Source organism: Crinia signifera, chromosome 2, assembly GCF_055691185.1.
Source record: "Crinia signifera chromosome 2, ASM5569118v1, whole genome shotgun sequence".
Taxonomy (NCBI): domain Eukaryota; kingdom Metazoa; phylum Chordata; class Amphibia; order Anura; family Myobatrachidae; genus Crinia; species Crinia signifera.
Window position 1 is genome coordinate 353,084,362 of NC_139218.1, and position 26,604 is coordinate 353,110,965.

At 43.0% G+C, this 26,604-nt stretch overlaps 2 protein-coding genes and 1 long non-coding RNA gene across 4 annotated transcripts in view; 2 read left to right on the forward strand and 1 right to left on the reverse strand.

Moving 5' to 3' along the window:
- Nucleotides 1-8,191, forward strand: part of SPART (spartin) — a 28,537-nt gene extending 20,346 nt beyond the window's left edge. Inside the window, exons 6-9 of one of the 2 annotated variants that reach the window (XM_083169781.1) lie at nucleotides 473-631; nucleotides 2,613-2,703; nucleotides 4,621-4,666; nucleotides 7,617-7,755. In XM_083169781.1, coding sequence (XP_083025907.1) covers nucleotides 473-631; nucleotides 2,613-2,703; nucleotides 4,621-4,666 — 296 coding nt within the window. In that variant the 3' untranslated portion in view covers nucleotides 7,617-7,755. Of the gene's footprint in view, nucleotides 1-472; nucleotides 632-2,612; nucleotides 2,704-4,620; nucleotides 4,667-7,616 lie in introns of both variants that reach the window. The other variant, XM_083169780.1, reaches the window with a different exon arrangement.
- Nucleotides 8,192-17,150: 8,959 nt separating this feature from the next.
- LOC146057936 (uncharacterized) lies at nucleotides 17,151-26,309 on the reverse strand. Its single transcript, XR_014469800.1, has 3 exons — nucleotides 26,159-26,309; nucleotides 22,242-22,339; nucleotides 17,151-20,230 (listed from the first exon to the last, which is right to left on the reverse strand). It is a non-coding gene; the product is annotated as an uncharacterized LOC146057936 (long non-coding RNA).
- Nucleotides 26,310-26,368: 59 nt separating this feature from the next.
- Nucleotides 26,369-26,604, forward strand: part of CCDC169 (coiled-coil domain containing 169) — a 57,912-nt gene continuing 57,676 nt past the window's right edge. The window contains exon 1 of the mRNA XM_083169783.1: nucleotides 26,369-26,563. Within this exon, the coding sequence (XP_083025909.1) occupies nucleotides 26,493-26,563 (71 nt within the window). The 5' untranslated portion in view covers nucleotides 26,369-26,492. The remainder of the gene's footprint in view (nucleotides 26,564-26,604) is intronic.

Below are 26,604 nucleotides of genomic sequence, written 5' to 3' on the forward strand. Positions count from 1 at the left end.
CTGTGTTGAATCGGAGGCAGGTGCATGGTCTCAGACAATATTTATTTAAAATATACATGTTTAAGTTCATCATTTACATCATGGTAGACCAGTGAACAGGAGTAGGATCTGTGTAGTGTTCGTTCAGAGCAATGTGGCACTGGATCACTCGATGGCAGCACAGATAAGGTACGAGGATCTGCATCTCTGGAACAGAAGCACAGGATCAGGGTTCCCTCCAGGAATATCCTTGCAGTCCATCAATCCAATCAATGCAGAGCCGCTGGAATCCTAGTGGGGAGGTAGGGTACTAGTAGGGAAAGTCACTACTAGTAAGGAAACATCTGGATTTCCTTAGACCCAGGGAAACCTATTTTTCTATAGATCACTGATTAATTGTGGACAAATAAATGTTGCATTTTGGGTAAGCATGCATTTTGCCCCTACCCCCACCCAAAAAAAACGATGTCTGCATTTTTCCTTCTCGCTCTAGTGGATGGTGTGTGCGCTGTTGCAAGCTGTGTTGGGAAGGAGCTGGGGCCACATGTGAAAAATTATGGAAGCAAACTTCTTCCTGAATCTCTGAAGAAAGATAAGGACGGCAAATCTCCACTGGACGGCGCAATGGTGGTAGCAGCCAGCGGCGTACAAGGTACTCGTCTGACCACTGAGATACAGTATATATTCATGTGCCAGGAAAACTGAGACCCCTACCTAATAATGCGCACAGATGTGTCCACATACATCTAGCCTCCTCCGCGATAACCAGCCCTCCTCCGCGATAACCAGCCTCCTCCGCGATAACCAGCCCTTCTAGTTGCACCATGCTATGGTGTGAGTCGTAGCGCCAAGTGGCTTTTTTTCCCATTAAAATCTTATTTGCACAGTGATGTGAATAAGACGTACACGCAGCTCATGCTTGGTAAATGTGGCACGCCTATATTGTGTTACTGTATCCATACAAAATGCTATGTTACAGGGGTTTCCTGGAAAACACTATCGTTACATTGTGCATGTAGATACAGCCGTGGTCGCACACTGACTATAAGCATGCCACATATCATTTTAATTAGCATAAGTTGCTTGTGCGCCATACTCTGCACATAAGACACATTGCAACAAAGTTGCACAAAAGACAACCTGCGCTACAGTGACACGGCACTCATGCGTTACGTGTATCGCGACTTGTAGTGTATGGAGGATAGAGGTATGTAGACACATCTGTAGGTGCTCCTTTTAACTACATTAAAGCAACATGACGGGTCACTGACTCCATCGAGCTCTCTAATGTACAATGTAGAGAGTATATACTATGCATCCTGAATAGTGGCACACAATACCCTAATATTCGCCTGCTGTGAGATCAGACACTGATGGCACATTGAACGCCTTCCTGCATGTGTTCTATCACCAAAGGAGGGAGGAACGGTTCCCCAGCCATTCTCTGACGGCTAAGGTCCTGTGCGGTGGCACATTATCATACTGACAGATGTAGCGCCTACCAGCCAACAGTATCTGCAGATGTATCAGGGTCTTAATGCGCACCAGCTGAAAGCACCCTACATCATAACAAAGCCACTGCTGCCTTGTGGATTTTTTTCCGAAAGTTGGAACCTCCATTCATTGGCACAGGCATTCAGGGGTTTATTTACTAAGATAGGAGTTCTATTGAAAATGGGATGTTGCTATGGCAACCAATCAGATTCTATTATCTTCTATATTTTTTAACCACTGTGCCGTGAGCCGTTCTGAAGTGTGCCACCAGAGCCAGAGATGCATTTCTAAATCTACACCTTGGGGGCACTCCACATTGAAGACAGCTGGCATTGGTATAAGATCTTTCCTGTATTCTGCAAGCAGATAAGCCCGGCACAGAATCTCTACTGTACTTTACTATGGTCATCAATGTGTTTTATTTTTGTGTTCTATGGGGGGCTGTGTGAATGATTATTAGTGTGTGTGTGTGTGTGTGTGTGTATTGTTTCCCTTAGGGGATTGATGGTGTATCTTGTCAATTGTAAAATCTATTTCCGTGGGTTGAATATCACTGATCTGATGGCCCATAATATCAGAAGCAGCAGCTTCTGATTCCTTACTGTCCTACTCAATTAGTAGTCCTTCTTCAACGGATCGTAGTAACAGTACCCAGAATTTCCCTGAATTCATCTGGGGGTGGAGCTTTCAACTTTGTTGCTCCAACTCTATGGAACTCTCTTCCTAGCACAGTGCGAGAAGCCCCCACTGTAGAATCATTTAAAAAGTGACTAAAGACGTACCTATTTACTCAAGCATTTCACTGACATCCACTGGTAAGCTTATTTTGTATTCTGAGCTGTAAAGACAATGGTAGAGCACTTTGAGTCCTATTGGATGTCTTCCTCGATATCGATATTTAGTAGATGACTAGACCTATCTCTAGCACGCACTTATAAGCATTGTCCAAAATCGCTTAAATTATTATAAGCTGCCATCTTTTCAAACAGTTTGCAGATATTGCATCTCTGTATTGCGGGTTGTGGCGGTGTACTTGGGTTGAAAGCAGATGTCTCGTATTTTCCAGCACATGTGTATATATTAGTTTTATCATCTCTCCACTTTACAGTTATGCATTTAATGTGCTTTATATATTCAAGGATTTGCAACAGTCTGGCTGGGCCTGGAGCATGCTGGGAAAACCATCGCGAAGAGTGTGGCCTCTGAGACTGTACATACTGTCAAGTACAAGTAGGTCTACTTGTCTGCTGTGACTTGCATGTTATACTAAGTACAGGGATAGTGCCTATGGTTTTACACACAGCTGAATAACCCATTCCATTTCTGGGATATAGGAACGACCATTTTTAGGTTGACAATATTTATTTATTTATTTACAGTTTCTTATATAGCGCAGCAGATTCCATTGCGCTTTACAATAGTAGACAGTGATAAGACAAACTGGGTAACAACAGACAGACTTGGAGGTAGGAGGGCCCTGCTGCAATACCATAATTGACCACTAGTTGTCTAGTTAGATGCCTAAAATTGGTCGACCGCATGTAGTTAGACAGTGACGGAAGATTCACGGGAACGTGGTCGACACAAGTTTTTCATATTTTTTCTGGGGCCAATTGACTGTGGGCACTGTCTCCCCACGCATGGCTCACCATGCTTTGGGCACGGTGCCTTGCTCTGCTTGGCACACTATTAGACTCTAATGTAGGGTACACGCCAGAACGACCATGATCGTGCAACGTAGGTGAAACGATTTCCTGAAATAGTACGATGGTCACACGATTGGATTGGAGCACACGATCTGCACACTATCCAATGTAGATGATGAATCTTTAGTGCTGCAGGTCAAGTCTTCAAACAACCGACGGGGACACCAATCGGATCAGAATCACATTGAAAACATATGCAATTCTGCTCTTTTTACATACAATAGGTCGTTAGACTCGTCGAAATTGGGGGAATTGAGCCCAAATTGTTCTGGTGTGTACCCAGCATTACTCTATGTCCACTTGGATAGTAAAGTATGCAAGTGGACCTGCACCAAAAAAACACGACCTGCACCTAAAAAACACAAAAAAACTTGTGTCGACCTTGCTATTGTCAACCACGTTCCCATCGATCTCCCGTCACTGTCTATCTAGACCCAGTCTACCAAGTTTAGGCGTCTAACTCAATGCCATAGACCACTAGTGGTCGATCCTGGTATTGTCGACCTAAACATGATCGATCCGCCGTCCAGATACGTTACATCACAGCCCGTGTTCTCCAGAACTAGGGTTTTTTTTTTTTTTTTACATACTTCTATAACCATTACATGCAAAACCTAATTCCATCAAATGGCAAAAAGAAAATAATGGTTTTATTGAATGGAGATTAACCAGATAGTAACACCTGAGGGTCCACTTGAGACAAATCTACAAAAAGAATGTGCCAAGGTCAGGGAATCGCAACCCTATACCTATACATACACACACAGTTTATTTATGGTTTTCTCCACGTATAAAAATAGTATAAGACACTCTGGAGAGGGACAAAGTAAAGCGCATAAGTAAAGCACATAAAGTAAAGCGCAATTTTCAAACAGAATTTGCTGCACTATATAAGAAACTGTTTATTAATAAAGTACCAGCCAAGCAGCTCCCAACTGTCATAGTACAGGCTGTGTTTGAAAAATTACAGTTAATACTGGATGGTTGGTTGGTACTTTGGGTGAAATTTTAATAGGATGAGAGATTCCGAAAACGAGAGATTTCGTAAGAAATCTCCAGTTTTTTTAAAGTGGCAATCATTTACACTGCAAAATCAAACTGGTTTTGCCGTGTAAATGATTGCCGCTTTAAAAAAAAATCTTTCTGAATCTCTCATACTATTACATTTCCTCCTTTAGCTCTGTCCACTTTTTCTTTCTCCACAGCTTAGTACATAGACTGCTGAATCCTTTGGTGCCATCCTTACAAATAAATCGTTTTTATTTCATATATTCAGTGTTCATTACTAACCTAGATGTGAATTTCCAGCCCTGTGCAAACCAAAGGTAATGTTTGCTGAGAAATGAACAAAGCTAAAGGTTCCGTGATGCGTTGAGCATACAGTATATGGCATTTGGTAATTATCTGCAACTGTAACAGATATGTGACGTTTCCATTTTAGATATAGGGGACTCCATATGGACGAACCTCCGGCTACGAAACCTTAAGTGAATACCGTTTATTTATTGTTTAAATGTAATTGTGTCCTTTATAATTAATGATGCCTTTGTGTATTCAGTATTATACCCTAAAACATTTATTTAAAAAATGATCTGCAATAATAGGTTCTATCAGTGCTGCTATCTTGCACATAAAATACTAATATTTCTATAGCTGCAACCTTCCGTGTTACAGACTGTACCTACAAGTGTTTCCCACAGTGATTTTCAGCCACTGGCTCAATTGGAGAAGTGGTTTTAAAATTAAAAGAACTATAGCCTAGCACTGGCGTAACTATAGCTCCGCAGCCCCCGCGGTGGCGGGGAGGCGCAGAGAAAGTTTGGGCGCCGGGGGTCTGCGGGGCTATAGTTACCCGCCGCTGTCTGCTGGTACCTGCCTGCGTACCGGCACAGTCCTGTCTCTCCCAGCGCTGGCTCCTGCTTCTATAATGAAAAGGGACACTTAGAAAATGGCTGCCGCCATACTGCAGACAGTTTTCTGTCTGCAGTATGGGGGCAGCCATTTTCTAAGAGTCCCTTTTCATTATAGCAGCAGGATCCGGCGCGCCGAGAGAGACGGGACTGTGACCGGAGATGCGGCTGCGGCTGGGCAGGTATGGGCATGGGGGGGCGCCGAGGGGAGGGGGAGTGGGAGAGGGGGCGGCAAAAAAATATGCGGCGGGGGGGCGCAAAAAAGATAGTTACGCCACTGTAGCCTAGTACTTATATTACTCTGCAGAGACAGAAAGTAAGGTTTGCCGAGTACTAATTTCCAAGCCACATACAACAAGATTTATTATACACAGTGGAACTAAAACTCTGAACGGACAGTTACAGCTATAAAAGTATATGCTAATATAAATGCACAAATCCATTATTACTCTTCAATGGATAATGATTACTTTTCGGGTATAATCTCTTGTAAATTGTCTAGAAAAACTGATGTAATCCTATGTGTAATATGACATTGCATCGCATATTGTGAAAGCAGAAGGAATCACCATGGGTTATAATTCAAGAAAAAAGCAATATGAAGTCATAAAAAAAATCATACTTGCTCAAACTTTGCTATTTTTGCATCCTGGGTACATTTTGGCCAAGTCACATGAGTGTAATAATACTTTTACATTGCTTAATGCTGTTGTGATGAATGATACCTCAGGAGCTACAGGGCTTATAAAGACTGGAAAAAGCATTCACTTCTGGACCCTGCTTTGTATGATCCTTCTTCTTTTACAGATGCAGCACACTTTGGTGTTTATTAGCTGGGAAGTTGACGGGCCTCACTTCCCATGGTATACCCGGTCAGGTGTAGTACATTGCTCCATAGGCTTTAGATCCAAGCTGGTATTAATAATTTAGGGTACTCTTTACCTAGAACGGCGCCCACGATGTCCATCGCGGTCATCGGGGGTAAAAAATCGCGGCCATCGCATGCACTAAAAAAACGGATGCGACGCGATGCCCGCGATTTCCCATAGGGATCAATGTTAAAAGTGTGATTGGACGCGATTTGAGTGTTCACTGCCTCAATGCCCGCGATTTTTCCATAGGAAACAATGTTAAATGGGCCACAGAGCCCTAATAGTCTGAAATGGCCCCCACAATTGTTAACGCCACCCCACGATCAACGTGAACCCGAAGCGTGGCGAGCGCAGCGGTACGCGTCCTCCGACCTTTTCATACCCCCACTATCCACGTCGGCGTGTAGTTGAGAATAGAATAGTGTGGCGAGCGCAGCGAGCCACCGAGCCCGAAGCGTGGCGAGCGGACGCGGATACCTGTGAAGCCCGCGAAGGGACGCGTTTACCTGTGAAGGTATCCGCGTCCGCTCGCCACGCTTCGGGCTCGCTGCGCTCGCCACACTATTCTATTCTCAACTCCACGCCGACGTGGATAGTGGGGGTATGAAAAGGTCGGAGGACGCGTACCGCCGCCCCTCGCGGGCTTGCTGCGCTCGCCACGCTTCGGGTTCACGTTGATCGTGGGGTGGCGTTAATAATTGTGGGGGCCATTTCAGACTTCAGGGGGACTATTTGGGCTCTGTGGCCCATTTAACATTGTTTCCTATGGAAAAATCGCGGGCATTGAGGCATTGAACACTCAAATCGCGTCCAATCACACTTTTAACATTGTTCCCTATGGGAAATCGCGGGCGTCGCACCCGTTTTTTAGTGCATGCGATGGCCGCGATGCCCGCGATGGGCGCCGTGCTAGGTAAAGAGTACCTAATTTAGTTTGTGAAACGGCATGCCATTGCCATGGCAACCACAGTCACGCTAAACAATGGGGGGGGGGATAAGTTAAAAACAAAAAACAAGGACTTGTGCATAGGCTGTACACTTTGAATCATATTTTTTTTACCTTGACTTGTTCTTTCAATGTTTTTTTTTTTATTAATTTTTTTTAAAAAGGAAATTGAGATAAAACAAAGACTTACAAGGCAGATTAGATAATAAGAAGCAGAGTGTAATATGCTTATTTAGAGCTTATATTTTACTGGATATAATCACATAAAAAAATATATATATATATACCTTTTCGACTGACTGGTTCAGGAGAAATTATTTCATTTAGCCAAGGTAGAATAAATATTAAAATCTGTGAGACAAAATAACAACATTATACCATACGATACAGTATATTACGAGGTGCCATGTGGTTACAAGGCACAGTGGCAGAGAACACTTGTGATTACTGTACAGCAGATTCTAGAACAATAAAGTGTGCTGCATTTGTACGGACAGCGTAAGTAATGGATGTCCCTAATGGTAATTCAATTTTGCTGAATCTAGGAAATTGGGCAATGATTTATGTCTGGCCATATGATCAAACAGCATTTTAATTATGCTATAATTATGAAACGATCATGTAAAATGTGCAAATGATTTGCCAGGAACCAGTCAGTAAATTGATGCTAAGAACAACACTGACATGCTTCTGTGTGTGTGTGACGTAGGTATGGAAAAGACGCCGGGCATGCTACTGACAATGCAATGAATTCTGCCATCAATGTTGGTGTCACTGCATTGAACATTGACCACATTGGTATAAAGGCGATTGTGAAGAAGACTGCAAAGGAGACCAGTTATTCCATTCTGGATGATTACAAATTAATTGAGAAACAAGACAAGAAGGAGGAACCTCACTGAACCATGAGTAGTGCTCTCCATGTTGCCTTAATGTGTGACTAAGCTTTCTCAGTGGCAGTACAAGAATAACTGCACATTCCTCCATTCCCAGTCGCCTTTCCCGTCTTAGAAAGACCATTTTACTACTAGAGACTAGAAGCTTTTATGTCACAATCTGAACTGTAAACTTGGGGCCCAAGACTGTTTTTTTTGTTTTCATTTTTTTCTTCAGTACATCAGATTGTCCTGGGTAATTGAGCTCATTGCCTATTTATTCTCTTTCCCCAATAAGCAATAGAAATAATAACAGATATGTTGTTGGACATTAGTCAATTTCCCCTTTATCTTTTATCATTTAACACACACACATAAATTGCCACAATAAAATCTGCCATCTGTTCTAGCACCTTTATACTCACTAGCATAAACCAATCTAACATCTCTCTGCTTGTTATAGAACTGTGCTAAATTACTAAATAAACCATAAAGCAGGGGTGGGCAATAAGCGTCCCTCCAGCTGTTGATGAACTACACATCCCAGCATGCATTGCCTTAGTTTTGCTGTTTGGCAATGCTGAAACTGATGCAAGGCATCCTGGAATGTGTAGTCAATCAACAACTGGAGGGCCGCTTATTGCCCACCCCTGCCATAAAGTACTTGTATATAGATGTGTCCAAGTACATCTAGCCTCCTTTCATGTTAATCAGCCCTTCTAGTCACGGAGTTCGTATTTTCTTGTGACTTTTTCAGTTAAAATGCATCTTATTTGCTAAATGGAGTAAACAGGCACAAGCAGCATCTGCTGAGTAAAATTATTTACAACATGCCTTTTTTCTGTGTGTGTGTGACCGCAGCTGTATCTGTATTTTTTTTAGGCTTATATAGCCACAGTCACATCGAATATAGGCATGCCACATATCATTTTAATCAACAGAAGCTTCTTGTGCATATTCACACAGTTTTGCAAATAAGATGCATGTTAATGGAAAAAGTCACATAAGACACCTAACGCCAGAGTCACATGGAGCGTACACGTTACATGTAACACAGATTGTATCGCATGGAGGATAGATGTATGTGGACATATCTGTATATTCAGTTCTTCAGCAATGGCTTACTGTTATTGTATATAGCTTGTGTTATAGTTTTATTACTATGAAATAGCTTATTTCTAAATCGTTAATATTCTGCTGCAGTTTATTTATGCTTATATGGATTATACTTTATAAAGAATTTATGTGATAAATATAGTGTTTATGACCCAGAAATCTACACTTCTCTATATAAGACAACCTATTAGAAGCCAATGTGAATGGACTACTGCAGTTTGGTTGATCATGCAAATGTAACACTGTATACAGCAGGTATTTTATATTTAAGTATAGAATATTTGTATGGGCTGGGCAGGCAAAAAAGTCAACAGAAGTCTTATGCTGTGTACACACGGAGCAATATATCGCTCAGCAATATATTGCTCAGTGTCCTGTTTTCAATCAATATATTGCTCAGTGTCTCCTTTTCATCTGCGACCAGAGATGATCGCTGATGAGAAGGAGAAACTGCCTGGGGGAAACAGCTGACTGCCGGGGAAAGCGCTGGTGGCAGGAGCATGCTTCTGCGACCAACAACCATTGCAGGGCTGGCCACGGGAGCACGCTCCCGGTGATTTATTGCCCATAGCACATTAAATCACTGGCAGTATGGTCGCTCAGCGACCATATTGCCAGTGATATGTGCTAAATATCGCCCCGTGTGTACCCAGCTTTATGCTGGGTACACACTGGACTGAAATGTCATGGAACCTACCATTGTGCCGACCGATTTAGCACTAACTTGCTGGGGTCCTCTACTAATATTTGCTGTCTGGCACAAAAAGGGTTTGGTATGATGCTCCAACAGTCGGGATCCCGATGGTCAGTATATCGCCATCGGAATCCTGACGGCAGGTACTCCAACAGGGGGGCGAGTGCTAAGATGTCCCTTGCGGGCTGACTGTGTTTGCCAAGCTGCAGGTCGCCACAGGTTCTATTCTCCATCTATGATGGTTGTGGACCCCCACAAGGGACAATAACTCCTGTAAGGCGGGATCCCGACTGTTGGGCATTTAATAGTCAGGATTCCGTTATTGGTATACTGACCGTTTGAATCCCAACTGTCGGAGTGTCATCCGGAAACTGAGCAAAATGGTGTAAGAACCCCTGCATTAGAGAAATGTTAGTAATGGTATGCCACCTTGTGGTGGTTTCAGGCAATAACATTCGCTCTAATATCACATTATAGCATTTCTACAGTACATAGTCACTTGTCAAAACAAAGGCTATGGTTGGAAACATGGGACAAATGTTAAGTATTACTTTTATCAAAAGCAAGACAGGGCATAAATGCATATGTTTGCCTACTCACATCCTTCATTATGTGGCTGACTCTCAGAATTTTGTTGCAAATTCAGCTGCAATAGCCTTCCCTTGCACCTTAGTGATGCCCACTTTTAGCGCCTGTGCACCCCATTATAACAATTGGTGTGTCCCTATACACTGCCGTCAGTCGCACACTCAAAACTTGCACTAGCTCTACGGGAGGTGCATAGTCTCTGTCTGGCCATGGCCTCTTAACCTTGTGGCTGCATATCTGAACGAAGCCGTTTTCATGTACATCCTCGTGGCACTGGAACACAACAGCAACTTTGTGTATACACTTACAGCGTATTTGCTGTAGGTTTCTCAGAATATCTTGCAAATGCACAGTTGCAAATAATCGCTCAGATACATGTACATCGACATTGCATGCAACTCAGAATAAGGCCCTATATACTAATTTTATTGCCTTCTTAATTCAGAGTGGAGGACCTGTGGGTAAATACCATGTCCAGAGTTTGAAAATCATTATTTTAACATTTTTTACTCTCCCTACCTAAATAAAACGTACACTTTTTTGCTTTTACCACAGAATGTCTGCTAAATCAAAAATCTAATGCTCATCACAAACCGTGTTATTCATTACCATAATATTACCCATGTTTCAACATAGACATCATATAAACCATAATAATACTGAAAACAAACTTTTACTGTTAACTAGGAAAATCCCTTTTTTACACAGACGTGTGCCTTCTGTATGACAAAGTACACCTAAGGGCAGTGTCACCATGACCAGAAAAAAAGCAGCATTATAAATAAGGAATACATGCAGCCAATGTAATTCCCCCTCTCACACCAGAGATCAGTACATGGTGCAGTGGGAACAGTGCTGCACTGGCTGTGTGTGTCTTCGCTATAAAACGCTGTGGTAACATAACAGCACCAGGTGGCACTGCACTAAACATGATAATGGGCGGCCCATATAAAAGTCTCTTCTGCATGCTTAACGGTAAGAATTCATTGTCGATCTGCCTAAATATTTCTGTAAAAAAAAGTTGCTTTTATTTTCCATATAAAATAAAATGTATTTATTTGTGTAAAAGATTATACATTGTCATTATTTTAACACATGTGTGCACTGTTGCGCTTGTAGGGCTAAATGTAATGGCCTCCGAGTGTGGCAAACTCATGCCTTGTAAATGATTGCCCCTTACCAACCTACACAGCCGTTGAACTTGGAGGCTAATACATTTGAACCGTGATCTTTTATTGTCCAGCAGCTTTCAGCTGATGCGGGTTAAAAGTCTAGCAACTCTACATCTATATCTTACAGGAATAGGGGACCCATTTATCACCCAATATTTGTGGTTATTTTGCCGAAAACACACATTTTTCGGAGGTTAGCAAATATTGAGTATCCCGTTAATGTACATTGGAAAGACTGCAGCATATATCTCCAATACCTGCTGCAATGGCTCCATTCCTGCAAATTCCCCATAAGTTTCTATGGGGTTGTGCTGCTGCCAAATTAACCAACATTTACAATGTGATGCATTCCCAATATTATTTATTTATTAACAGTTTCTTATATAGCGCACACATATTCTGCAGCGCTTTACAGAGAATAGTTGAACATTCACATCAGTGCCTGCCCCAGTGGAGCTTACAATCTATATAATGGCTACTGCCATCTGAAAATGGCTATAGACTACCACATTATCAGCTGTCAGATGGTTCCTCTGAAACCCTTGCCAGAAGCCCCCAGCAGCTCACCTGTTATTAATATATCCAGGTGAAGTCCTGGGCACTAACATCATACCCAAAGCACATTAAATATGTGATCATTGATAACTGGGCCCCTAGGCCTTACACTCTATCAGTGGTGTGCGGTGGGGTGAGGCACAGCCTTTCCTGTCATACTGGCGTATATGCCGGAGTTTTGAATTTATTAAATATGTCAAAAATACAAATAAAATATAAAAAAATACTTATTTTTATTATTGTAATCATTTTTATAGTCAAAACTCTTGAGTAAAAAGTCTATGGCAGGTGAGGCAGTGCCTCACCTGGCTACCTTCTCTGCACATCTCTAACAAAACGCAGCGAATCTCCTGCAGTGTATACTGCTGCACATGTGTATAATGCTGGTATGTACCCCATGGCTCATATATTGTGTGCATATCTGGCTCTGGTACTTGCCAGGGACTCTTGAGCCATTTACCTCACCGCACATCCCTGCAGGCTATGGCGTTTGATCTGCTTCTGAAATGACAAGTTCAAACTCCCATTAACATGTGGTTGCTGATCAGTATTGTGCCAGTGCTGAAGAGGTCATCGGAGAAAACGCTATGGTCTTAAATACGGGATGACTAGAGAAGAAGTAGGAAAACTGTGGCACTCCATCTGCTGCTGAACTACACATCCCAGACATGCTGGGATGTGTAGTTCAGCAACAACTGGAGCAGAGGTACGTTTCCTACTCCTGGAACAGTGTGCAGGAAGCCATTTGTTTGAACTCAAATAAAAACCTGATTATTCTTTTACCTCTTACGTCATTTGAACTAAACGCTACATCCATCACCTTATATAGAAAAGAATGTGTGCTAAAAGAGAATGAAAACACTGCATTCCTATAAGCAGTGCGCTGAAACTTGGTAAGACTATAAAGAAAATGTTTACTAAATGTCTTATAGGGACATAGACATGAATTGGTCATGCTCTCCTCTCCTTAGCTACACTACAAGGGAGCTTGGGATTCCCCTATCCTTCACAGCATCATCACAACATGTTTTGTATAATTGTAATATAATCTGGAACACTAATACATAACATAACCAATACATAACCATTTACCATGGAGTGCTAACAAAATAAACTAAACCTCAACTTCCTCTGGCTCCAAAACTATATCAATGGTCCAATCAAATTAGACATTTTATATACACACCCATCAGCCAGAACATTAAATATACCTTCTTTATATTGTGTAGGGCCCCCCTCATGCCAAAAAAAGAGCACTGACTCATCAAAGCATGGACTTCAGAAGATATCAGAAGGTGTCTACCCGTGGTATTTGGCATCAAGCCATTAGCAGCAAGCCCTTAAAGTCCTGCAAGTTTGGGCCTCCACTGCTCCTACCTGTTTTTCCAGCACACCTCAAAAATGCCTGATTGGATTGGAGTTCAAGTCAACACCTTGAACTCTTGGTTATGTTCCTCAAGCCATTACTGAGCAATGTTTGCATTGCCGAAAGAGGCCACTGCCATCAGGGATGTACTTGCTATGCAGCAACGTTTAAGTACATGGTAAGTTTTAAAGTAATATCCACATAAATGGTAGGTTTCCCAGAGGGGTGCCTCCTCCAGCTTGGCTTCTACCCATGGTTTATTCTGATACCATCTCTTCCCAAGGTAAATGATGTACATGCACCAGACTGTCCGAATGATGTAAATAAAACGTGATTCAACATTAATGTTTTCAGCAATTTATGCTACAGTAGCTCTCCTGTGGTATCTGACCAGATGGGATAGCCTTTGTTCCCCACAAATGTGAATATATCTGGATGGAGGTGCACAAAGCAACTGCGCTAGGTATGAGGGTAGTCAGCCCTCCTATAATATGCTGAAAAAACAAGGGTTATACCAGCGCAGGCGGGATGCAGTTACAATCCCGGCGGTCGGGATCCCGGCGTTCAGAATCCCGACCGCCGACACTTTCTCCCTCCTGGGGTGTCCACGACACCCCTGGAGGGAGAATAAATTAGTGTGCCGAGCGTAGCGAGGCACCGGGCCCGCTGCGTGGCGAGCGCAGCGAGCCCGCAAGGGGGGGCGATCCATGTCCCCCCCTTGTCGGCATTTCGGCTGTCGGGATTCCGGCGTTGGGATTCTGAACGCCGGGATCCCGGCCGCCGGGATTCAATACTGAATCCACGCAGGCTGTAAAAAATTAAGTGAAAACTGTTTCTTACTTAAGACAATATATTATAAGATCACATTAAAATATTGAGGAAGCTGGTACTGACAGAGAAACGTATTAAGCCCAACACGGTTATACTGGTTCCATTGAAAATTGGGACATCCATCTTTTTTAAATCAAGTCATTTTTATTAAGTTTTTTGCCATTTCCTTCAATAAAACAAAATTAAAGCGGTGCATTTTCTGGACATTATTCTAAACTTAATATTCTTGTTCAGCATTACAAATATAATTCAGCATATACTGTAAGAAATTTCCAGTGGTACATCAGCACGTGGGGGCAGGGAGGCACCCAGTCGGGGCACCAATATAAAATAAATAATATAGGATAAGTCATCTTGAATATAAAATCGAGAATCCTGCCAGAAGCCCCAAACTTTAACATATTTACTGTCGCAGCCATGCTTAGTAAACTATAGATTGTAAGCTTGCAGGCAGGGCCCTCATACCTTTGACTGTCTGTAAATACCCAGTTTGTTGTATAACTGTCTCCTATTGTAAAGCGCAACGGAATATGCTGCACTATATAAGAAACTTAAATAAAATAAAGGGGTAAATTCAATGCTCTGATGACGAGCATTGCCGATAGCTCAGTCAATATTCAAACTACCCCTGTTCACCCGCCATTTCCACCGAGCCTGTTCCCTGAGGTGAGGTGGAAATGGTGAGTTAGCCTATTAAAACAGCGAGGCTCGCCACAAAATGCAGCTGCTCTCTGCATTTGCAGCGAACCTCGAGGGGTTTGACGGCGAGGATGGCTTGTCTTCAGTGATACTTGCTGCACAAACCCCCTCACCAGCGGCATTGAATATACCCCAATGCATTCATAGGACAGTGTGACATTTACAAGTGCAACCCATGCAGCATGAGACTGGGCTCATGCAGGTTTGGGCAATACAATCATGGGCCAGAGTGAGGAGGTTATCAACATATTCTCTTAGATGGGTAGGTAGGAGCTCCTCGAATTCTAAACCAAAGACATAGATACATGGGGACATGAGAGGAACCTGAATACCTGTGTCTCAGATACTTGACGAAATTGCTTCCCAAAAAGAAACCACCTGTGAGCATTGCCACAGCAGATGCAAGAAACCAGCCCCAAACTCTGAGCACTTAAGGACAAGCATCCGACACAGAGCCACCAATTCGCAGTAGTCTGCTCGGGGTCCAGTAAACCCGGTGAAGAATATATAGTTGGATTTGCTGAAATCTGGCATATGACGTGGCGCTCTTGGGGGTACCAACTGTATGAACCCAATCCTCATTCTCAATGGGCCCTAGATCAATCACCCACTTAGCACACAAATCGCTAAACATGTCAGCTCTGGAAAAGGAGAGAAAAGTACGGAACTGAGATCTTTTTTTGGCTCTGCATTTTGCGAACCAGCGCATGAACAGGGTTTTCAGAGAGCTGTGGAGCAGTACCCCATGTGCAGTCACTGCATGTCGGAGTTGCAAGAAACTGTATATGACACTAGATGTTCAAAGGAATGGAGTATACCATCTTGGTAAAGATGGCCTACAGTATCACATCCATCCCGAGCTACCTTCTAACTTATATTGTTAAGTTCTTGTTTTTCCAAATAGCATGGGTCAAGTTCAGGGTTCTCCAGCACAGTCTCCACCGTTACCCACATTTTCCGAGCTTGTTGGGACATCATTAATTGGACACCTTTTACCAGGACCTTGCTCCTGCCATCGCAGCAACAATCACATCTTTATGCCTCCATACCGCGAGGGATCCGTGTGCCGCCATCTAATGGGACTACAGTTGTGTTCCTAGTTGCACTAGAGCAGGGATGGAGAAATCTAGATGTATGGTAATGGGTGGTCCCAAATGAAAACACTAACAGGATGGATCTGCGCGCGGCAAAGCCTTGCACGCCAAAAAGGGGTGTGGCCTCATTTGAGGGCATGGCTTAACCGGGCAAGTCACTCCCCCAAAGTATTCATACCCATGGCCAGGGGGGACAGACTGCCTGTCATTGATTTATATGTTTCTTTTTTTAATAGTAAAGGCAGGATTGGGGGGGGGGGGAGGGGGGTACGACGACGACAAGCTGTCTGCCTGCAACTCGCACACTTACACATTTCGTGTGCCGCAAGCCATTACTCCATCCACTACAATATATATATATATATATTATATACACCCACAATGTATGTATGTGTGGACGTGTGTGTGTGTGTGTATATATATATATATATATGTGGTAGATGCTCGGCACTCTCCCAAATATGGCAGCTTGATGTGGTGCCCGCTGAACCCAACAGGGAAGAATATGTACACAACTGCGGCACTCGTCACACGAAATAATGACAGGAAGCAAGGCTTGATACCATCTGGCATCTTGCTAATTCTGTCATTATTTCGTGTGACGAGTGCCGCAGTCATATATATATATATATATATATATATATATATATATATATATATATATATATATATATATATATATATATATATATATATATATATATATATAAAGTAGGGAAGGGCCCGGCTCTCAGGAGTTACGGTGGACGCTGTTAGATACCTGGCTCCGGTGCCATCTAATGAGACTTTGGAAGTAGTGAAAATCTGATACCGACGTGTTTCGGGCCTGATTTGGCCCTTTTTCGATACCTTGAATAATGGCAAATTAGGCCCGAAATGCATCTGTATTGAGGAGGAGCCCCCATCAGCAGCTCTATTTTCCATCCTTGGAGCTGTTCACCTTTTCTCCAAACCCGGGCGAGGAGTAGGTGTTTGAGGTGAAGTGAAAGCTGGAGACCTTTTTACTTCTGTTTTATACTTGTATTTTTTATGCAGTTTGGAATAAACCACTTTTTACTTCGTGTGAACTGTGTCTGGACTTGAGATCTATTACGGCTGGCCTGAGGACTCTGGATTAAAGATACCTTACAGTGAAAATAGCGCACCGTTTTAAGGTGAGTTTGTATTCCATGGGGATTGAAATATCCCGACAATATTGGAAGATACCTTTATATGACAGGTGCCATTGTAATGAGGTAGTCAGTGCTATTCACTTCACCTGTCAGATGATTTAATGCTTTGGTTGCTCAGTGTATGGTTTTAAAACAGGTCAGAGTGGTCAACCGGGATACAGGGAAATGCTCCAGAATGTTTACATTGGAAACTATTAATCGGTATCTAGTCCCTGGTTCGACAACGACTAGGTAGACTACTAATGGTTGACAGTGAGTAGGTCGACACCTAAGAATGGTCGACATACCCTAGGTCAACAATGACAGAAGGTCAACACTAATAAAGGGCATGGTTTTTCATATTTATTTGTTTTTTAACCGACTTGGTTCAAACATTACCATCCAAGTGGGCACAGAGTTAGATTATAATAGTGTGCCGCTTGCCATGCAAGAGGACACGGTACAGTGTCCATGACATATGTAAACAGCCACCTTGATCACGTCAACCGTTACCTTGTGTCAACCCAGAGTATGTTGACCATTCTTAGGTGTCGATCTAGTCACTGTGAACCATTAGTGGTCAAGCTAGATATGTTCTATCATCTATACCAGTGGTTCTCAAACTTGGTCCTCAGGACCCCACACAGTTCGCGTTTTCCAGATCAAGCATGCCCTGTGTGGGGTCCTGAGGACCGACTTTGAGTACCTGTGATCTATACCATAACCCTATTAATCCCCAACACTACTGCTAATAGCACATTCATTTGGCAATACTGCCCTCTGCTGGTTGTCAATACTTGTTTATTCAATTTTTCCATGAAACCTTATTCTCCGTCTCTCCTCTAACAATCTGTTGTGACGTTGCAAGGATCAAACCATAGAGTGCTATTGTTCTCCGTTTACCCAAGCCTCTTAGAAAACCAATATCGTTATATTAGCTCCAGTAACACATAGATGACAAATGTCAAAAAAAGAAAATGCAGGTGCACTGTAAATACTAAGCACTAATAATTAGTATGAAAATAAACTGCAATATAATATAGAAAATGTCTAGCTACCAAGATCAGGTGGTAGAAACGCCTATGTTTTTCGTGGCAGTATTCCCAGCTTTGAAGAACACTTATGAGGGAGACAGGCAGGATATAATTCCCGATAATTGATGGGCAGTGGTGGGAACTAATAGGATAGCCCCATGTGACTCAGTTATACCCCGTTCTCACTGCTGCAAAAAACGGGTTTTTGCCAGGGCAAGCAGCAATTTCCAGTGTCCTGTCGCAGTGTGAAAGGGTCTTTGGAAATTCCCAGATGTTATGCCCTGGGAATCACACACAGATTATTTGCAGGGTTTTTTCTGGGTAATACACAGGTGTATGGCAGTGAGAACAGCACAGACCCGGGTTTTTCTCACAAAATGCAAAAAAGCAAATTCATTGCTTTGCTCAAAGCTGCTTTTTAAACATCCAATCAAAGCTGCTCTTAGCTGCCACACACTTGATGGCAGGCTGACCAGGGGAAGCAGTGTGAACAGGGCAGACACAGGAATTTCCCGGGTCTAAGGTGCAGTATGAATGGGGTCTGTAGAGCTGAGATGCTCTATGCCTTGTCAAAAACACGGGATTTTGCAGGGGCGGCAATGAGAATGCAGCATAAGCCACAGTAAATTACCACTGTTAATTGGACAATGCCCTTTGTTTAATATTAGATATCATGTTAAATATTAGATGGTCATATTAGCCGATTTTCACCTATACCAAACATATTATGCCAGGGGAATTCAACATGTAGCCATCCAACTTCTGTCAAACTAAACATCCCAGCATGCACTGCCACACTTCTCATACCCTAATAGCAAAACTGGGAATGTTGGTATGCATACTGTATATCCACAGCAGCTGGAGGGCCACATTTTGAACACACCTGTGTGATAAAGTTAACATTTTAATACACAGATGCCCTGTTAACTTGTTGGTTTGTCCATGTGTATCCCATTTTGGAGAATTTACACAGTAATGGGCCCTACACACACAGTGATGTGCATAGTGCGACCTCGCTATGCTAGGTTGTGCAGTTCTGCGCCTCTGTCGCTCACCACACACAGAGCAATCTGCCGGCTCCGTGTGCTGAGCGAGCTGACAGTGGCAGTGTTCTCTGGTGAGAGAACACTGGCGATGCCAATATTGATGGACACTGCTCATCAATCTCGGCCAGCGACAGCGCCGCGCGGGGACACGCATTGCTGTCACTATAGCCCCTACACACACACACCGATGTAGGGGCATTTTCTAAGCGACTTTGCCAAACTAAGCAAAGTCACTAAGAAAATGCCTTAATATGGGCATGTGTGTAGGCCATAGTAAATATTGTGTTGTGGTAACAAATAGACACAGCTACGCTACAAACTACCCCAGCCCAGCTTATTAAAAAACAAAATAAACAAACAGAACAATTCTGCATATCTTCCCATTAACAAATATTAATATAAAGGGCAAGTCGAAAACTGCATAATCACAGTATAAACTGCTTTTCATTTATATTGTGATGCAGCTAATAAAATAGATTATTTTGGAACCATCCACTATGAGGTGTATTCAAAGCTTCAGTGCTGACTGCTTGCTGTCACAGCTCGCACGGTCAGTATTCAACTGACCCCCGGTGCACACGTCGTTTCCACCTTGCTAGTTTTTTGTAGTGACGGGGAAACTGCGTGTGCGGCCGCTAAAACAGCAAGGCTCTCTGAATTAGCCACGAGCCTCGCTGTTTGGGGGGAATCATTGCTGTCCTTTGACAGAGAGTATTCCCCCACAACGTTGAATAGGCTGAGCAGCCGACACAGGGGTTAAACGGCGAGAGACGTTTGTTTACCGCAATCTCCGCTGTTTAACCCCTCATCGGACGCACTGAATACAGCCCAAAGTATCCGAAGCACAATGAATATACATTGCATGCCATCAGTGACCATCTCCAAACACAAATACTGTATTTATCAGTAACATTTTGCTGTAAACTATAATGAAACTATACATTTACGCACAGTAAGCTGTACATATTACATATACTGAAATCATAAGTATATAGTGTGCTCCATCTTCTGCTATATGATCATTATGTTGGAATATGTTTTACAGGAGGGTTTTGCAGAGGCCTGGCTTAACAGATGCAACACGCACAAGTCTGGACTGGACCTGTAGAGAAAAACTTGTATTTAATATTAGTGCAATGAAATTATTTATTATGATCTATTAAAAATAGCAAGGAGGGAATAGAAGCAGAACAGCAATTAAGGAATAGGAGCGCAGGAGAGCAGCAACAGAAAAAAGTGCAGAAACAGATGAATAGTAGAGTGTGAGAACAGCAACAGATAAGTAGTAGAGTAGTGTTCATTCTAGCACCCGCCATCTTTGAAAACCCGTGCAGTTTCTCTTCCCTGCCTGGGGTGTCACTGTCTGCTATAATGCTTTTAGCACAGTGTGGTCTGTATATCAGCACTGATATGCAAACCAGACCTGTGCTAGAAACACCCCAGACAGGGAACAGGAAAACAGTATGGGTTTTCAAAGATGGCGTGTTCTAGAATGAACAGTATAAAGGGGGAGAAAAGCAATAGGGGACAAAGTGGGTGGGTGAACAGCAATAGAGGAAGAGGCTCAGCCAGCCCCCCTCATGCTGTCCCATACTTAGCGCCCTGCCCCTATCCTAGAAGGATCACTAAAAATTTGATGCTCCAGATGCTAAACTAGATCAAAGGAAGGCCAGTTTTATAGCTTCTCTAATGAGCAAACCTGTTTTCAGCTGTGCTAACATAATTACACAAGGGTTTTCAAGGGTTGTCTAACCATCTATTCTAATAGCAAACACAATGTACCACTGGAACACTGGAGTGATGGTTGCTGGAAATGGGCCTCTATACACCTCTGTAGATATTCCTTAAAAAAAAAAACAGACCTTTGCAACTAGTATAGTAAATGATCCTTAAGGTGCCTATACACGTCTCGATACTGCCGATGCAATGTGTGCTTTGAGATGTGCGCTCCCGCGGCATCTCATCGCATAGTACAAAAAGTAGGTGCTGCACATACTTTTTGTACTGTCTTTTTATTGCATTGCATGCACAACGCATGCAATGCGATGCAATGCTATATTAGCACAAAAAGTACGGCAGTATTGGGACGTGTATGGACACCTTTAGTTCTTTGTAAGTATATTCATACCCTGGTAGACGCTGCCTAAGCCCTTACCACCTGATAGGAGGCTATTCCACTTTTTCCTCACATTTCCCTTCAACCTCCCTCCGTCCGGTTTCAGTGCATTGTGTTCTACAACTTCTCGTCTTTTGATATACAGTTTTTGAACGTTTTTGATCAAGTCCCTTCACTGCTCCAAACTATACATTAAGACAGGGGTTCCCAATCTTTTGAGAATCACTGCACCCTAGAGTATCAGAATTATTCCACAACACCCCTAGGCCCCCCCAAAAATATATAAAATGAAGTAGATTGTTTATATGTGCTTCTTAGGTTCAGGTATGTGGTAGGATTTGCTTCTGATTGTACACATTTTATGATTGGCAGCCACCAGCACTGGTTTTGTCCAGAAATAACTGATCATAAATAATCTGAATTGGTCCTGGACCACTAACCGGTGTATAATTTGCTCACAAGTGATGTTGGGAAGAAGGGCAAAGGAAAGCATAGGATAGACTCATTCACTTCCAGATCACAAAAAGAGAAAATGTCAACACTTCTAAAATGTGTCTCTGCATCATTTATTTCAGTAGTTCTCAACCTCAGTCCTCAAGTACCCCCAACAGTTCACGTTTTCCAGGTCACTGAGCAGGTGTGCAGGTGTACAGGTGTACTCATTACTCATTGACATTTTTGAAAAACCACAAGTGAAGCTAATTATTTTGCATGCAATTCTGTGTGGAGACCTGAAATAAGGCCGAAAACCACTGATTTATATATTTCCCACATCACAGTGTTGCAGGTAAAACTATTTTATATTACATTCACTTATTTTAGAGCAAATATTCTGAAATATAGAATATAGACACACAAAGAAACTGTAAGAAAATGACACACACTTCATCTTGTGGGAGACAATCGCCGTAAGAGAGAATTCTGGGGGGGGGGGGGGGACAAGTTTACAGTCTAATGTACTTCATTTTTAAACTCTAAACAATGTAAGAAATCTCACCTGATCAAAGCTTGTATTTATGGTTTCCAATTTTATGTTGTACTCTCTGATTCGCTTATTATGCTCCACCAATGCCTCTGCTTCACTGCTTAGCTTCCCTGCAAGGACAGAAGCAAATACAGTAGTAATGATTTTCATACAAATAGATTTAGGATGACTGTAGTAAAAGGTATACTATTTACTTGTAAAACCCTGTGATTAAGGCATACATACCCACGTGTAATCATATGGTGGGATCCACTTCTCCCTATTTGTTATCATTTTGGAGCCTAGCTTGTAGTAGTAGAGAACAGTGGGCCTTATTCTACTTCACTCTTTCTGACAAAATCCTTCTTAGATGGACAAAACCATGTGCACTGCAGGGGGGCAGATGTAACAGGTGCAGAGATAATTAGATTTGGGTGAGTAATTTAGTTTCTGTGCAGGGTAAATACCGGCTGCCTTATTTTAACACTGCAATATAGATCTCACTTTGAAGTAAAACCCCACCCAAATCTAATTCTCTCTTCACAAGTAACATCTGCCCCACCTGCAGTGCACATGGTTTTGTCCATCTAAGAAGGATATTGTCAGAAAGAGTGAACTAGAATAAGGCCCAGTATGTGCTGTGAAAACTGGGCTCAGTAGTCAGTCAAAAATCTGCTCAATGTACTGTAAGTAGTGAGTGACAGCCATCCATTATAATCAACTTTTATTTTGACAACATCTCTAAGTTTAAGGGGCACTGTAGACGGTTTATAAGTTATTTGTGGCTGCAAAATCCCTCATGGGATTCTATTGCAGGTGCTTCTTTATAATACCTGCCAATGTAATCACATATTGCAATGCAATCCTGCTAATATTGCAAACAGATCGCATTGAATATGTGATTAATGATAAACAAGCCTCTTATACACAGTCACGGTGAATGACATATCAATGGGACAGGTTGAGTCTGACAGCAGAGGAGAAGAGTAGTTGCCAACTAGTGACCATAAGGCGAGAGCATCCGCCCAACACTATCTGGATTTATATTTACAAGCGGCAGAATGTAAATATGTTATAATACACATGGTTGTGGGGAAAGAGACATGAAATACAGACAAACAATAAAAGCTGTGGGTAACTGAAAACGCTTCCTAGCCCCCAAATATGTATTATTTACTCCCTGTGGCTTAAGCTGTGTATACTGCAGAGCACCGTGCAGGTGGGCAGCTTGCCTGTTGCCACACTGCTCCAGGGCGCCATTATAGGCCCTGCCAACAGCAGCATTAAAAAGGTGGGTGAGGAGGGATACCAGTGGGCGCCTTTTGTACACAAATAAAACAATTTATTAAATAAACAAATAACATAAGAAGTAAAAAATACTAATAAACAAAATATACACAGAATATATACGAAATATTTTGTATATATTCTGTGTATATTTTGTTTATTAGTATTTTTTACTTCTTATGTTATTTGTTTATTTAATAAATTGTTTTATTTGTGTACAAAAGGCGCCCACTGGTATCCCTCCTCTTCCATTTGTAACTTTTGGGGGCGGCATCCCCCTCCCAGAGGGCAGCCACTTGCACACAGCACTCAAACACTTGCCCCTAGCGCTCAGAGTATATTGTTTTTAAAAAGGTGGGTGCAGGCTTCACCTGCTGAGCGGTGACACCAAAGTGCTGACTCCTCCTCAGTGACAGGAGTGGGTTCTGCGGTGTAACATTGGGTGTCTACCAAAATAAATCCTTGCTTTTGGTGATGTCACAAGACATGGGGCTTGATTTTGATCAGCGCTAAAGCCCCAAACACACTAGAGGGTATTGTAAAATAGATCACTCAGAAAGGGGCTTCTGGCAGATATCTTTTAATATATTGCCTAGTGTGTATATTCAATACTGTTAACAATGTATGCTTCTGCGCAATGTTAAAATCCCCTCCTGTCTGCAGAACATGCACATCAATTTGACTATATGGCCAAACGACCTGCATGTTCAGTGGGCCCCACTGACGTCACTGAATGATAGTTTACCAATATCGTTCAGTGAGTAATCAGCCACCCATGGCTGCAGCTGATATTGTTAACTATATAGGCAGTGGCCAGGGTCACCCAGTCTGTATAGGGCTACCTTATGCTAATGCCAGTAACTATACGGCACCATGCAAATTGTTGCACTGCCCAGCGCTTTCCCATCTGCAGCCATAAACTATCATTGTAATTATCAGTCCTTACACCAGGGGTCAGGGAACTTTTTAACCTTTGACCCCAAACTACATTAAAGCTGTATACACACGGTGCGATATATTACTGGGTCTGCTTTCTCTGGTCGCTGATGAACAGGAGACTCTGCCGAGGGAGCTGCAGAGGGAAACAGCTGATCGCAGGAGGTTGCGACCATTAGTTGGCTGAACACGGGAGCGTGCACCCGGCGATTTATTGTTGCAGCACAAATTGCTGGCAATATGGTTGCTCAGCGACGATATTGCCAGCGATATTGCACCGTGTGTACAGCTTTAGATCGGTAAACATTACCCCATTGATTTGATGGGAAGGAAATCATAATTGTAACACTGTACCCCCAAAAATGGTATGATATATCCTGCTAGTACGGTACACAGCCTGGCAGCCATTGACGATGATGATTACCATGTATGGTTGTGTGTGGTATAAAATTTGTACCACACACAGCCATACATGGTCATCATCAATGGCTGCCAGGCTGTGTGTGTGGTATAGACATTGATAATGTGACATCCAGGCAACTGTTAGTGTCAGTATTTCAACATGATATAGTGACAGTCAGTGCAATTTTTTTTTCCTAGACTAGAGATGGGTATACCTAAACTCAGGCATGTCCAAACTATGGCCCTCCGGCTGTTGTGAAACGACACATCTCAGCGTGCCTTGCCATAGTTTTACCATTCTCTAATAGCAACACTGTGGCAAGGCATGATGGGACTTGTAATTTTGCAACAGCTGGAGGGCCATGATTTGGACATGCCGGTCTTAACTGGAGCCTATAAACAGGCAAAGAAACTCAGCACCACAGTGGCAGTACAGACTGTGCACTGCCGTGATGGCGCAGCAACTAGTCTACTCTACTGAAGAAGCAGGCGGTCTTGGAGGCAGGGCCCGGGGCATCATGCAGGGAAGCGTGTTATGCTCAAGGTCCATACGCACTGCGTAAGGTCCATGTACACTACAGTACTGTAACACACACAACCGAGCATGCATATAGAATCTATATATAGATTCTATATGCAATGAAATTAAATTCCTGGGTGTAATGGACAGTCACGCTGCAGAGACACAGCTTGGCATGCATATAGATTTATATGCATCCACGGCTGTGTATTGACAGCACGACCATCCATTACCCCCAGGAATTGCATTTTTACCCCATTTGGGGTAATTTACCCCTGTTACCTGACCACTGCTTTACACCAACTGGTGTCCATGCTCACAACAGCACAGGCCCATGACCATACCTCCCAACATGACCCTCTCCAGGAGGAACACATTGCTCGGTTTCTGGACTTCTACCTTAATTAATGATTGCCATTACCTGTGTTGAAGCACCTTTCTTATCAATTAACCTGTGGAAACAGGTGCTGGCAATCATACATTTTGAGGGAAGTCCAGAAACAGAGCATTGTGTCCCTCCTGGAGAGGGTCATGTTGGGAGGAATGCCATGACACTGATCTATGCTGGCACCTTCCAGCAAGACGATGCGGCTTGCGGATGGGACAAATGGGCAGTGCCCGAAAACTGAGACTAAAATCAGGACAGTAGCTAGGATGAACTGAGGAAGTCACCCAGCTGACACCCAGAAACGCCCATTTCATGGACAGAGAAATGAGGAATTGAACAGTGCGTCTGCAATCAGGACTTGCTTAAATACACCTGTACTGCAGTGATGCGAGTAAGGCATGTGAGCAGCAACGTTACCCAGGTCGGCCAGCATGCCGGAGTACACCCGCATACACTCCGTGTTCTCCATTATTTCGTATCAGCCGCCAAGAGTCAAGACATTCGTGACGTCACTGCTCAGTAACCCGCGCCGCGCATGCGCGCAATGATGGCTTTCTGATGCTGCGCGCACCCCACACACGCACGGGATTACTGACTGCGCTCGACACGCCCTTCTTGGCGTCAGCACGTTAGCGACGCACTCGAAGGCAGCACGTCAAATGCTGTACCTGCATTTCTGTAACCATAGCAACCAGCAACAACTGTCAGTCCATCGGTCCTACAGGTTGTGCAAAAGACTAGTAGGAGGAGGATGGAGCATATGCGAGCACCCTCTGACGACCAGCCGCAGGTGGACGAGCTGCAGGTGGAAATGAGGATGAAGTGAGAAACAGTAGATTTTTATCATGTTGTGCATTACCTGC